At 57.4% G+C, this 14,859-nt stretch overlaps 1 protein-coding gene across 1 annotated transcript in view; it reads right to left on the bottom strand.

Moving 5' to 3' along the window:
- Positions 1-14,859, bottom strand: part of CACNA1E (calcium voltage-gated channel subunit alpha1 E) — a 95,772-nt gene that overhangs the window by 20,573 nt on the left and 60,340 nt on the right. The window contains exons 20-34 of the mRNA XM_082002825.1: positions 13,869-14,477; positions 13,497-13,771; positions 12,718-12,877; positions 12,034-12,163; positions 11,497-11,556; positions 11,062-11,168; positions 6,939-6,950; positions 4,887-4,983; positions 3,618-3,778; positions 3,053-3,190; positions 2,270-2,471; positions 1,907-2,071; positions 1,385-1,495; positions 283-366; positions 71-196 (exon numbers count right to left, since the gene is read on the bottom strand). Coding sequence (XP_081858951.1) covers positions 71-196; positions 283-366; positions 1,385-1,495; positions 1,907-2,071; positions 2,270-2,471; positions 3,053-3,190; positions 3,618-3,778; positions 4,887-4,983; positions 6,939-6,950; positions 11,062-11,168; positions 11,497-11,556; positions 12,034-12,163; positions 12,718-12,877; positions 13,497-13,771; positions 13,869-14,477 — 2,437 coding nt within the window. The remainder of the gene's footprint in view (positions 1-70; positions 197-282; positions 367-1,384; positions 1,496-1,906; positions 2,072-2,269; positions 2,472-3,052; positions 3,191-3,617; positions 3,779-4,886; positions 4,984-6,938; positions 6,951-11,061; positions 11,169-11,496; positions 11,557-12,033; positions 12,164-12,717; positions 12,878-13,496; positions 13,772-13,868; positions 14,478-14,859) is intronic.

Here is a 14,859-nt window from a genome sequence, read left to right as displayed (position 1 = left end):
AGCAGCCTGCATTTGGGGGCAGCACCCCAGCACCGTGGCCTGGGAGGAGACCAGGGCACACCTGACTTACCTTGAAGGACTGCACGAACGTCCAGAGCAGGATGCGGATGGTGTAACCCTGGCGCAGCAGCTTGATGAGCCGAGCAGCCCGGAAGAGCTTGAGGAAGCTCATGTTGAAGCTGCTGGTGTTCACCAGCTGGGAGGAGATGAGAGGGTCAGAGGGAGGCAGGAGCCCCCCCACCCCGCAGCGGTTTGCCCCGCTGCTCCCAGCCCCTGCTTCACCTTGGTGTCTGTCAGGATGATCTCCGTAATGCTGCCGATGACGGTGATGAAGTCAAAGATGTTCCAGGTGTCCCGGAAATAATTCTGCAAAAGGAAGGAGAGAGAGAACATGGATTTGAGATCGGGGATGGCAGGTCTGAAGGGCACTGGGCCACAGGACAGGGCTGCTCGCAGGCAACGGCAGTGGCAGCAAGGACCTCGATGCCCATTTGTATGCGGCCACAGTCCGGAGCATCATCCTGTGTCTGAGACGGTGGCAGACCTGCGCGTGTCTGCGGTGAGCACCTTCTCCTGGGACATGACTCATGCATCCAACAGGCCACCTCGGTGAATGGGAGTGGAAAAGTGGCCACAGCCACACTTGGTCAGGCTGCAACAGCTTACCATGCCAAACCTCACAGCCAGGAGGTGGCTTTGCCCTCCTCTTCATGGGCACCCAGACCCACCTCAGCACCTGCTGTTTGTGCAGCAAAGACCGGACTTGACCATGGCTGGCACCGCTGGGACCAGGGAGGGTGGCTAGAAACCCTCCTGCTGGTGGACCTCATCTCCCAGTATGAGTTAGAGACAGGAAAGAAACTATAAAAGAGCAAATCTGACGGTTGTTCATAAGCAGCAAAGGGTAGCTGAAGAAAAAGCAGTCCGTGGCTTCAAGTCTTAAATGAGCAGCTGGAGACTTGCGGACTGTGAATTAGGCAGGGAGGTCTCACTGCTGGTCAGGTCTGGTCCAACTGATAAAGCCCAAGGACAGCAATGCACCAGCATCTCCTCGTTCCCAGGGACAAGGGACTGCAGCTACCAGCGTGATCGCAGCAGCAGTTGGCTTTAGCAGAGCGGCTGCACAGCACATAGATGGTCCAGGTATCAAAGTACCACAGAAATGATGCAAGAAGTAAAGCAATGGTGTGGGTTCGCCCACTGGCATCCAGCAGTGGAAAGTTTAATGAGAACCAAAGGAGCAATTCCAACCTAAAAGCAGCTCTCAGGCTGGGACCCAAAATAAATAGCAACAACCTCACATTATTAACACCTTCCTTCTGTGATCTGTGTGCTGCCAAAATCCAAATTAACACGCTCGTCAAGAACAGGAGTAGCCACTCACCAGGAAGCCGAAAGCAATGATCTTGAGGACACACTCCAAGGAGAACACCATGGTGAACGCGATGTTCAGGTACTTCAGGGCCAGCTCATAGGTGTACGGAGCAGAGTAGTACTGATGGAAAGAGAGAGACATCGCTAGCCAGGAGGGGGGCTGTCAGCCTCTTGACTGATGACTGTCCCAGGGCAAACCAACGGTGGCCCATGCTCCTTGCCCTGGGTGCCTCAAGACTGTCTCCTCCTTTCCCTCTCCACCCCTCTCTTGGGACAGCCACCACCGCTTCTAAGAAGGAAGCACAGAGTAAATCCAGATCTTTCTGTAGTAGTTAAGAGGTCCAGATCATTTGGGTCATCTGGTTTGGGGAAGATCTTGCCTCCAGTTGGGGGCATCTGGTGTCTCAAATGACTATGCCAAGGGAACTCATGCTCAGACTCCGTCTCAAAGCATCTCCTAGAAACAACCAAAATACCCTCTGGTCCCATCCTGACCGATCTTCCTACTCCCCACCACCCCAAACCGGCTCACCTTCATCATCAGCACCACAGTGTTCAATGCTATCATGGCCATGATGGTGTACTCGAAGGATGGGGAGACCACAAAGTGCCAGACGCGGTACTGGAAAGTGTGCCGGTTCTGAGGCATGTACCGCGTGAGGGGCTTGGCGCTGATGGCAAAGTCAATACAGGCTCTCTGGAATAAAACAACGTGCATCAGACCCTGGCTGATGGTAACACGGGGGACACTAGCTGCCACGCTTCTTTCCTTCATGGACTGGGCAGGCAGGTGGCTCACAGGTTTCTTACACTTTTTCAACATCTAGGGACCTCCAAGCTCCCAAACTGCAGAAAACCCATGGAAACGTCCTCTTTCCCCCTCCCCAGACCATACCTCATTCTTCTCCAGACTGCACTCCTCCATCATTTTGTCTCCTTGCTCTTGGAACGTAATGATGATGAGAGCCACGAAAATGTTGACGAAGAAGAAAGGGAAGACCACAAAATAGACGACATAAAAAATGGACATCTCCATGCGGTTGCTGCGGCTGGGCCCACGGTCCTCCTCCGTCACATCCACAGAATGCTGCAGCACCCTGTGGGCAGACAGGTGGAGAAAAGCAACCAGAGATATGCCCATCAGGACTGCCACCACGCAGCGCTTCTCACGGGACCCAGTTTGTACAGCCAGCTCTGGCTGTCCACACTTGTAACAACGATAGGACAAACCTCTGTCTCAACCTGCTTTACAAGGCTGACCCTTCTAAGTGGCTACAGCCCGTTTTGTGGTGCTTCGCCCGTGCCCCTGATGGAAAATGGATTTTCCAGTGCTCCACATACAGAGAAAAAAACTTGCCCAAGCTCACATGAGCATGAAGAAAGGGCTAGTCCTATGGTCATCTCTCAAATTGAGCTAAAACATACCTCAGGGCCACACAGGAGAAGGGATTATGCATCATTCACTCCCTAAGGAAGAAGCTAACTCCAGCCACAGTCTCAGCCTTATCCGGGGGGTAAAGCTCTTTTGTCCTGATGTAATTTCTCATCCTTCCTCTCCTCCTCCCTGCCCAGCAGTTTCGCTCTCAGTCCTGCCTGGGTGTAGCCAGTTATTAACCCAATCACCCCAGTGGGGACATGCCCACCCCCGTTCAAGGGGGGGACAAAGCAGACTACTCACTGAGGCCAACCCTCGCCGGTGGAGACCGTGAATAGGGTGAGCAAAGCCCAGATGATATTGTCGTAGTGAAACTCATGGCGTTTCCACTCCCGGCACTTCACTTCCATCTTGTTCTTCTCGTGGTCTACGTAGTTCCCTCTGCAAGGTTGGGAGAGAGCAGTGACCTTGCTTTTTACGCTGCCAGACTATGAGACAGTGGCTTTAAACCCTGGGGGCAAGCGGGGGCAGGGGGACGGGACACCTCTCCTCCTACAGGGCTGGGAGGAGAAATAGGGAGAGGCTGGATAACAACTGTGGGGAAGCAGAGAAGGGGAAAGCAAAAGGGAAGACAAAAAGAGGAAAGAGAACAGGAGCAAAATACGGGGCTCTGCATCCTGCACAAGGATGCACAGCGCGGACACAGCAATGGGGACGAGGCTCAGCCCATGCCGTCCACCCCAAGCGACTATGGCCAAGAGCAAGTCATGACCATGGACTTAACTGGGAACCCAAAGATGACATTACCCAGCACCCTCTCTTTGCCAGAGGTGTCAGCAGCATTGGACCTACTGAACAAAACACCTACATGCAGTCCTTCTCCGTGTCCTTGGAGCTGTCAGTACAGTAGAAGAACTTCCCTTTGAAGAGCTGGACGGCAATGACGGCAAAGATGAACATGAAGAGTTTGTAGACGATGAGGATGTTAAAGACGTTCTTGAGGGAGGTCACAACACAGTCGAAGACGGCCTGCAGGAGAGGGCATAGCTCACCTTGGGGAACCCACAGGCTCGGCAAAGGGCAGGACCAAAACCTTCCTCAAGACTACCATGGGGAAAGACATTTCCCACTCCTGGGGGGAAAGGAGGAAAGAGCTAGGCCTTCTCCTGGGTGAAGGGCCATTTTCTGAGCAAGTTTAACACCTGGCATACCCCCAGCACACACACACACACAGCAGCAGGGATGGATATTTATATCCTCCAGCATTCTCTGCAACCAGGGCAGCAGAGAGGGACTGCACCAATGATGCAATTAGCAGCACTCAAGACCAATTAGTAAATGCTTCTTTGTTTCACAACACCCCTAATAACAAGGCAGAGCCGCAATAGCAGCACCTCCCCAGGCTGTGTTCTCAGTCCTAGTTCTCACAGCACTTTAAGAAACAGAGGAATGTCCTTTTCCCTGCTTCATGGTGAAGACAGAGGTTTCCAGAATTGAACTGACACAGGCTGAATCCATCCACTGATCAGGAAGAAAAGCTGGGATCAAAACCCATGTCTCTGGGGTGCCACCCTGGGCCTCATCCACCAGCCAAATATCCCCTTGGGAGGAAAAACTGAGGGCTTCCCCGGTCTCTTACTCCTTTCTGCCTCCATACCCCATCGGCTAAGGTAGGGAAAGCCATAATCCTACCGGCACTGCATAAATAATCCCTCTACTCAGATGGGAAACCCCCCTTTGCTGTAACACCGTGACAGCACAAGCACACAAAATCCCGAGCGGTTTGCAGGCTGCTCTAGTGGGAAAGATCACGAACTTTGGAAAGAGATCTGAGCTCTCCCAAAGCTGGGGCAGCCTATGTCAGGAGAGCATCTGAGCTTTGCTGCCTCGTGTCCACTCCGGCCCCGCTTTCCCTGGGACTTTGCAGAGATCTAGGCTCGCTTTTAATAACTCATTGCACCTCCAGATGTGAAGCAGCCTGAAGGGCATTGCGTTTGAGAACAGGGCTCCTAAAACACAGCAAATGCTTTGAAATCTACTTGCTCATCGCTGACGAGCAAATGGACGCATGTGGTCCCTGCACCAAACGATCCATGCTGGAGAAGATAGACATGAGACAGGAGATGGGAATCGTTACCTTCAGCTTTGGCAGTCGCTTGATGGTTTTCAGGGGCCTCAAGACCCGTAGCACACGGAGAGACTTGATGGTCTTGATATCCCGGCCCTTGTTGGTCCTACCATATCGGAGGGAGGCACACGCACCCAAAAATGAAAGGGAGAGACAATAACCTTGTAGACCTGGGGCTGGATGCTCAGGGGGGTTCAAGAGCTGCCAACCACCCCCAGCATGCACAAGGAGGGGAACAGGAGGGCCACATGCTGCCGTGGGGGCCAGCAATCACGAACGTGTGACTGCCAAGTGCTTAGCCCACCCAAACGAGTCTCCTCCAACACACGCGCTGACAGCTGGCAGAGATGAAAAATAAAGCAATCCTCTCCTCCTGGGGATTAGCACCTTTCCCCTTCGCTGGGGAGCAGCGACCTTAACAAAGTCCCTCGCTGTGGGAAGCGGTGGGGTGCCAGGGCTGGGGCAGCTGCCCAAAGGGCGCTGGCACGCTGCCCTCTCCCACGTCCCCAGGCCACGCCACTCGGCAGGGCCAGCAGGTTTGCTCCTCTCCTGCAGGCACATGTCATTTGCAGATGGGGCTTGCAAAAGGCCCCCGCCATTGTAAATTGTTTTCTACTGTTACGACTAGTTGCAAGAAATTCGTAATAAAATGAGGGAGATGCACTCAATGGGGTCTACATGCAGGTGTCTCACAAAGGGTTTTCCCTCCTGGCTTAAGCTCAAAATTCATGGTCCTTACGCCAACCTAGGGAAGCACCTGCTCCGTGCTTGGTTTGTTCACACAAATGCTGCCTTTTACAGCTTTCTGCCTTAATCCATCAGTGCTCTCCCACATGGCCAGCCTGGTCCTCTACCTCACGTGCATGTAACAGCTCAGCCCTCTCTTGCCTCTCCCGATCGGGGCTGCACTTGCCTCCGCCCCAAGTCAGCTGAGGGAGGCAGATCTTACCAGGAGAATTATTTAGAAAAGCCCCCTCATAAACCTCATTTCTTGACTATGATGATTAATCCCAACCACAATACCAGGTGGGTTTTTTTCTTGTCTTTTAACTAGAGCCCTTGAGCTGGATCCCAGGATGGAGCAAAGTGGTCCTGGTGAAGGTGGCACAGTTTGGATCCACCAGGCATCCTCCAAAAACATCAAGGAAATGACTTACAACAACAGATGCTCCAAATTACACAGCTCCTTTGTGAGGGTTAATGCAACAGGGAACGCAATAATAGGCTTAATCATTAAAAGATGTAAACAAAACCACTAATTAATAGTCCTCCCTAGGAGCACAACCCCACAAATGCATGAAAAGCAACTGTACAAACAGCCCTGGGACTCATTTTGCACCTTCCATCTCCTGCTTTGCTCAGTGTCAAGACTTGGGTAAGCGGCTGGGGCATCCAGCTCGGGGCTGGGGTGAAGATTTGAGGGCACCAGTCAGCTTCCACCAAGAGCAACTCAACTGCAGTGGTTTACATCTGCTGAGGAGGGACCTCTTCAGACCTCAGGAAGCCTCCTGTGGATTTGCTTGGGATCCAACACAAATATGGGACATAGAGCTGGATAACGCCTGGAGGAAAGCCTGGCTTTGCTGTGTCTACGGCCAAGGCTGAGCTCTCCCCAGTGCCCTGAGCCTGGCATGAACCACATCCTCTCAGAGGACGTCAGGGCTGAAGTCCCTGCAGTGCTTCAGTGCAGGCAAAGCCCTCGCTGGGGCAGAGCCTTCAGCTCTGTCGCGGACATCACTCTCCCCATGCCGTGCTCCCCTGGGTGTCCTCCACATCATCTCGGGGTACTGCACAGACACGGAGATCCAGGATGAAAGCACCTCCTCCGAAGGCAAGGGATTGCATCGCTTGCAAAGAAAATCCTGCCCACACTTTCCCAGAGCGCATCACCTTTAACGCATCCCGGGGTGATGCAGGAGTGCGTGCAGAGCAGCGTTACTCCGGTCTCTGCAAACGCAGCTAAGGGTCAGTACAGGTGTTGGACAGACAGACATCCACCTGCGTCCATCCCACCATGCCCCCCATGGCAGCACCCCGCGGCAACCCAACCGGCATAGTTACCCCAAAGCATTCCTGTTGGCGATCCATCCCGGCAGCCACCAAACAGCACCAACGGAGAGAAGGAAAAAGAGAGAAGAGAGGAAGAAGGTAAGACAAGCAGCGGGGGAGCTGCGCGAGGACAACCGCAGCCTCTCGGGCGTGGGGACCCTGCGGCAGCCCTCCACTGCCCCATGCCTGGGTTGAAAGCCACGATGAGTAGACCATGTTGTTCTCCAGGATGGGGCTTATCTCCAGGGATAAGCTGGGAGTCCCTGCCCTCCCTGCTGGAGGTTTTGGGAGGGGGGCATGTAGTGAAACCTCTGCTGCAAGAGGAACCCGTGGAGAGCGGGACAGTGGGTGACAGCGGGCGGGCACGTGGTACTCCTCGGTCAGGAGTTGGGGAGGGACCTCAGGGCTCGGCGCCAACCAGCCAAAGGCAGGTGCTTCTGAGGGAACCTACCTGCAAGGCCACAAGAGTTCCCATCCAAACAGGCTAGCTTCGGTAAGTCACCCCCATCAAGAAATCCACTGATTAACCAGAAAGAGCCAATGCTGCTCAAGCTGCAGCGCGGGATCTCCTGCAGCCCAGCAGGACACCCGCTCGGACAAGCCAAGGGGGTCTACAAGGTCCCTAGTTGTAACCAAGCCTCCGTCCTTGCTTGAGTTGAGTCCCTGCCATGTGCCTGCAGAGGGCTCAGCACTGGGGGCAAAGCCTACTAAGTAAAACATTTCTTAAAAACCATAAAAATAACCCCAGGCCCTGGCAGCATGATAGTGAAGCAGGCAGAAGGTATGTTGCAAAGGCGATAGTTTAACTCTGCAGTACTTCTGTGATGGGATCTGTCCTGAGCAGCCTCACACCAGGTTATTTTGCAGGACATAAGGGTCCCTCTTGCTTCCAGACCCTGGTGCCAACGAGCACAAGCAGATGCTGCTCAGCAAAGAAAGAGGCACCTCTGATGCCTACCTCTGGGTGGAGAAACTCCTGCCCTTGCTCACCAGGCAAGATGACGAGGGCTACGCACGGACCACTGCTCCACTGGCTGCCACTGGCCGCTCAACCTTTCCACCGCTCAACCTTTCCACCAACCCTTCCATCACTCAACCCTTCCCACCAACCCTTCCATCACTCAACCCTTCCCACCACTGCAAGGCCGCAGGCGCAGGCATCACCACCTCGCGGCAGCTCTGCAAAGCCACAAGCGAGCGCTGCTTCTCTGCGCAATGCCTCCTCGGAGGGTGCCACGGGAGGAAAAAGCGAGCAGCGTCTTTAGTTATGGTTCTGGTTATTTCAGCTAATTTAATTTGAACTCTTTGGAGATTTACGGTGTTATATTGGGCTTTTTATTTAGGCTGTGTTTGGATTGACGTATTAGCTTTCCACATGAGTTACGGAGGAGCCAAGATGACCTCTCGCTTGGGATGTATGGGCTCCAGGGGAGCAGTGGACAAGCCATTACGGCACAGAGAGACACGGCTTTACGGGTGGCCACTTGCTTATCGGTGATTTTGGTGTGGCACCGCTGGACCAGCTCAGAGACCTCCTGCTCTACTCACAGCTACCCAAGACCCCCGCAGGGAAACCAAACTGCAGAGGGGAGGCACAAAGGGCAGAAAGCCCAAAAGGCACGGCGTGTCCCAGCACTTCTTCTACCGGCAAGTGCTGGACCCAGTCACCGGCCGCTCTCAGCCACGTTAATTGCTGCAGCCGCTCCATGAGCGTCGCTTTGCCCACCCACTGCCGTGGAGGCGAGGCGGGGGAGAGGGAAGACGTGTCCCCACTCCAGCCCCACATCAAAGAGGTCATGGAGGGATAAGAGAAGGAGAGGGATTTAAACACCATGGCAAAGTTTTCCTCTTGAGACCGGGACGGAGGGAGGGTGGGCGGCGGGTTGGGACATTTATAGCTGGCGAACATCCTGCGGCTCCTGGGGCCGTGGTGGTGACAGGCTGCCAAGGGGAGAGGCAGGTGTTCTTATAAATGCTTTATAATGTATAAACCCGTCAGAAATCGCTGCGGTTCCTTTGTTCCCCTCACCCCCGAAGCCATGAGATCATCTCCTCCAGCAGGAGCCACCGTTGGACGTGGGGGAGAGGGACAATCCTGCAGGTTTACATTATAAAGAGGCTTCGTCCACGACACGAGCAACTCGGTATCTACCCAGCTACAGCTACAAGAGTGAGCAGGCGACACAGATGCTTGCTGCAAACGTACGTGGGGGTGCAAAGGCCTTCTCCGGGGCAGGGGGGTTCAGTGCCGTGGCCAGCGGGGTGCTCACCCTCAAGAATTCAGCCGCCCCATGCCCAAAGGGACCTGTCCGTCCCTTGGGAGGCTGGGTGGAGGCAGGTAGGCAGGGTAAGAAGGGGCACGGCAGCTTCCCCACGTGCTCGGTGCTGGCACGTGGGGACCCCGCCAGCTCCAGGGACCACCCCAGGAACCACACCACATCTGTGGGGTGGGGGCAAGAGAACAGTGAGCGCAGCAAGCACCGATTACCGTACCGTGAGCGGCCATGAGGACACCTGTCCACCCAGGAGCAGCCTGAGCCATCAACCTCCCCTCCTTCGGCCATCAAAAAGCCTTGATGAAAAGTGCCTTGGAAGGCAAAGGCTCTCTTATCCCCCTAAAGCCCCTCAAACCACCCAGCACATCTTCAGGCTGCTGATGCCCTTGAGCCCCACCTCCAGACATGCTCTGAGGGGGTGCCCTGGCGGGGGGGGGGGTGTCAGCCAGACCCCAGAGATGCTTGATCCATCCTCGCAGTGGCCTGGGTGGCCTCCGGAGGGCTCAGAGCAATGGCCCCAGCCAGGGGACCTGCCCCGTGCCCCTTCCCCACGCCGGGGTCTGCGGTCAGCCCCCTGCCCTGCCCAGGGGCTGGTTCATCCCTGTGCTGAGCAAGCTGAATTCTTCCGTGCTCTGCCCGAGGAGAGAGCAGCGGCTGAAAGCAGCGGCGAGGACAGGAGTGAGGAGGGTGAGGAAGGCAAAAGCAACGAGCCGGGGAGGGTGTGAGTGAGCGAGAGCAAAGGGAAGGAGCTGCTGCCTGGCTGGGGGTGAGATGGGAGGGATGGATTAGGGGCTGTAATCCATCGAGCGACTTCGGGGCTCGGACCCAGCCACCCCAAGAGCCTCGCACGGTACCTGAGCTGTGGACAAGGACAGGGCTCCAGTCTGCGCGGCTGCCAGGCCCTCCCCTCTCACCAGCACTAACGCCACCGCCGCCAGTGTCAAAGGCACAAAGAGAGAACAACAGCGTGACAAACCCTCAGCATCTCCTCTCTTCTCCCTCCTTGGGCACCGACGGGGCACCGCGGCCCCGGGGACCAGGGGGTGCCCCGTGCCCTCTCTCTGGGTGCCGGCGCATCCCTCCCCGCGCTCACACCGCACCACCTGCCCCAGCCGGCAGCACAGGGGAGGGCAGAGCAGCACCAAAGTCATCCCTGGATGCTTCCCCCCTCCCCGGCGCAGGCACCGCAGACATCAAGCCACTCTGCGGAGGAGGACCCACCCACAGGTGCCACAAGCTCGGTTCCAGAGCCCAACTGCAAGGCAACGCTCAGCAGGCACACGCCGCAGAGCAAGCACGCACAAACCCCACCGGCTGCACCCCCACCCCTGCAGGGCTCTGGGGCAACGCTCCCCCTTGGAGCAGAGGGAGAACCAGCAGCCGGGGGTACCATTTCCAGCACAAACATGTTCAGAGGGCAGCTCCGCCCGGCGGGCTGCTGCTTTTGCTGTCTCTGTGAGCCCCGGGATGCACCGCAGGTGTACAACTCCAGCTCTGCCACCCTTAGGTCCTTTTCCCTCTAGCAGCCTCTTCTGCCCTCTTTTGAGCCCACTTTCATCACCAGTCTCTTCCTGGCACCTCCAGTTTTCCTTGCCTTGCCCCCTGCCCGCTTGCTCACCAGCATCTGACAAACAGGGAGAAACCCATCTCTGGAGCTATACTGGTTTCAGGCGCCAGCGGCACAGCTGGGCTCTGCAGTCAGCCACGCACTGCTGCCAGGAGCCGTCCCAGAAGCAGAGCAGAAGGGTGCAGAGAAATCCGAAAAAAATCAGGGTCTGGTAGCCATATCACACAGTTGCATCCTCCTCCCAGCCCGGCCAAGGGATGGCAAAGAGCTGACAAGGACGACGGCCACTTACGCCAAGGCAAAAGCCACCAGCGCTCCCACCACCACGATGAAATCCAGGATGTTCCAGAGGTCTCGGAAGTAGGAGCCATCCTGCAGGATCAAGCCCTGATCGATCATCTGTGGGGGTGGAGGGAAAACGGTGAGAAAAACAGGCAGGGAACGAGCAGCTCAGCTGTTAAGTGGAAGTAGCCGCAGGCGGGATGTGCTGGGGAGAGGGACAGCCCCGCAGCCCAGGTGTATATCAAGGAGCATCATATTTTGTGAGCCTGGAGACTGATAAAAGTAGTGCTGAGCATCCTCAACTCCCACCGCTGAGAACCTGGCTTTAAAGTCTCCATCATCCAAATTTAGGACCAGAACCGAAAAACCGAGCTATTTCCCACCCGCTGCACGGACGCTGCGGGACGCAGCATCCCCAGCACAGCCAGCCCGCAAGGCCTCTCACCTTGATAACCATCTCGAAGGTGAAGACGCCGGTGAAGACATAGTCAAAATACCTCAGAACCTGCAGAGAGAGGGCATGGGTCTTCTGCAGCTGGCTCGCTGGCACCCCCCAGACCCCGTTACCACCCTGCACAGGGGCTCGCCTGGCTCAGGTGCAGACCGAGGGTAGGTTTGCTTGCCCCAAACCCAGCCTGGTCCCTAAGAGTTCAGGACAGCCATAAACCCAGCCTGCGTAGGCAGGAGAGAAACAATTCCCATGCGTGGTGCAAGCAGCTCTGAAATCATGCTGTGAGCCAGAATCATGCTCCCCCATACCAGCCCCACATCGGCATCTCCCCAGCTTAAGGGAGATGAGAGCTATTTCCAAGGTTTCTAAAGAGGATGGGGAAGAAGTCAGACCCCGCGGTACGGTGCAGATGCTGCTACCGGCTGCCCTGATCCATGTCCCACATGTGCCCCACCACGGAAGCTAAAAGCCTACAGGACCTCTGCCTGCATTGCCCGCGGGGTGGGGAGAGCAGGGGAGGTTTGCAATCACTTTGTTGCGGTCGGAGTTGGTGAGGACGGGATCCTCTGCCGCGAGGGCGATGCTGCTGGCGGCGATCACCAGGAGGATGCACATCTCGAAGTAGCGCAGGTTCACAATGTAGTGGCAAGCCCTCCGCACCCTGCGGGGAGACAGCCCGCACCCCAACCTGTGAGCCCCCGGCATGCCCCAGGCGTGGCCCACGTGCAAAACCCACCCCACATCGCCGGCTTCCAGAGCATTCAAGATGGGCAGCAAAGGCTGAGGAGCAAAACAAGGGAGCCCAAGGGTGGGTTGGGCTTGCTGACCTCTTTCCTTGGCTGTCCCAGCTCCCCAAGACACCCCACAGCCAGCCAGGGAGAGTCCCTGAGACTTATATGGGGTGCTTATTCTTCCCGGCTGCCGGAGCTGGGCAAGAGCTACGGGGGAGCAGAAAACTGCAGAAAAATGTAACAAGCATTGACCAAAAATCACAGCTAGCCGTCAGCAGTCAGGAGAGAAAACCACGAGCGTGGCTGGCACAGAGGGAGAGCGCTGCCGGGGCTTGGGGAGCACCGTGGCTGGTTATCCAGGCTGTTTGGGAGACAATTCAGCCCCCTTCCCAAGGGGGACCCCCTGTTTTCAGTGATGTCTGGGGGTCCTTCCCCTTGCAGCCCTCCCCAGCCCCAAGCTCCTACGGTCCCAAAAATGTCTCACGGGTTGGTGGTGCTGAAGATGAACATGGAGCTGTGCGGCACCATCGCTTTGCCCGTCTCGCTTTTCTCCTTCTTCCGTTTCTTCTTCTCCATCTCCTCCTCATCCTCTTTGGTCTCGGCCTCCTTTAAGGGGCTGGCTTCGCCGTCTGTCTTGTTGCTAACTGCAGGAAAGCGAGAGCCTTTGCCCGGCCTTGCACCCAGACAGCACCCTGGGGTGTCCCTGCCAGCCGGGCACGTGCAGCCCCCCCAGGTTTCTACTTTGCATCCCCGTGCTGTTAAGGGGAGAGGGACCAGAAGGGAAGAAAAGACACGAGCTGCCGGGATGAAGCAGATAAAAGGGGTTTTAACCCCATTAAAGCACCAGCTTTCATGGTGCTGTTTAATTAATAACGCTGTTTAAAGCGGCTCACCTTGACAGCAAAGACGCTGTAAAGGTCTGAGCAGCAGCGAGCTGGGCAGAGGCTGCGGACGCGTTCGGAGAAACGGGGGATGCGAGTGTTTTGCCCGAGGGGAAGGAGGGATCAGGCAAAGGGGTGGGGGGGAAAGACATGAGAAAGGGAGAAGCTCCCCAGGGGACAGCGGCACATCAGCATGGTGCTGGGGCTCCCCTGCAAAACGGGGGTGCTGGAGGGAGGTGCCGTAAGAAGCAGCAAGAAAAGCTTCCCCCCCCGCCCCATTGATGGATGTGGATAGGAAAAGCCGTGCAAGCGGCTTTCCGTCCCACTCCAGGGTCCGCGAGGGCCGGGGAGAGGGGCTCAGGAAAGAGAGACAGGTCCTCACTCTGTACCACAGCAGAGTCGTGGACATCGATCATGATGGTGGTGCTCTCCATGGCCTTCTCGGTGTTGGGGGTGATGGAGGAGAGGTCGGGCTCGCTCCGGCTGACGGTGCGGCTGGCCTCCAGCAGCGCTTGCTCGCTGGTGTCCATGCTGCTGCAGTCCTGCTCCGTCAGGCTGCCCGTCTTCCCCCGGGGGGGCTCAGGTGCCGCTTGCGAGGGGCTCCCCTCCTTGGCGGTCCCAACCAGCTCAGCATCGCCGGCAGGGACCCCGTTTGTCCTGCAGGAAGGGATGTGGGAGAAAAAGAGACGCGAGAAGATAAGGGGAGAGGACAAGGAGCCATGGGAACTGCAAGATGCCCTCCCCGGGTACCAACCTGACGGGCTCCCCGCTCGCCTCCGGCTCCCCCTGAATCAGCGCCTCCGCTGCGGCAGCATCCCTGTGCTGGTCCCCATCCTGCACCCCCTCCACGGGGCTGGCCTCCTCCAGACCCATCTCCTGGCTGGCCGAGCGGCTCCCCAGGGCGCTGGCCGGCTCCTTCCCCTCCATCCGGGCTCTGCGGTGCCGGCTGCGCCGCTGGCTCTGCCTCATCCGTGCCCTGTCCTCGATGCCGCCTCCTGCCCCGTCCTGCTCACCCAGCTCGCAGTTCCCGTGGCACGATTTCTGGTGCCATGGCTCCTTGTCTCGCTTGGCCCGGGGCGACGGGCTCCTCCTGTCCTCACCACTGCTGGGGTTGGCCCCCGGGGCCGGCTGCTCGGGGCCCTCAGCCGGTGGCCGCTCGCCCTTGCCGCCCTGCTCCTGGGTGCATTTCTCCAGGGCGACGCCGTCCCCCGGTTTCTTCCTGCGGAAGATGCTGGCGTGGGGGTTGATGAGGGGCGGCTCGTCCTTGTTGATGCCCTCCTGGCTGGACATCTGCATGTGCCGGCGCAGCTGGCTGGTGCGCTGCTCCCACACCGACATGTGGTGCCGCCGGCGACGCTCCCGCCTGCAAGGGGGGACAGCGAGGCGTCGGGGTCCTGGACGCCCGCCCCACCACCGGTGCTTCACCCCCCCGGTGAAGCACCCACCCTGGATTTAATTTGGGAATCCCAGGGAGAAGGAAATGCCATCCAGCATCCCTCTGGTGCTGGCAGGGGCTGGAAACGGGGCTGAAACTGTAGAAACTGTGCTTCTGCCCCTCCAGCGACGTCAGGCTGACGTCAGTCCCAGCACCCTGACGGCTCCCCTGAAGCTTCCAGGCAGCACACCCAGCTCGCTGGGAGCAGCCAGCACCCCGGCCCACCCCATCCCAGCCAGGCAGCCGCCACCTTCCTCTTGCGCAGGGACAGCTTTTTAAACACGGGCGATGTCCCCTCGCTGCAGCTGGG

This window comes from Phaethon aethereus, assembly GCF_964289735.1.
Source record: "Phaethon aethereus genome assembly, chromosome: 8".
Lineage (NCBI taxonomy): Eukaryota > Metazoa > Chordata > Aves > Phaethontiformes > Phaethontidae > Phaethon > Phaethon aethereus.
This window is presented reverse-complemented; position numbering and strand designations above follow the sequence as displayed.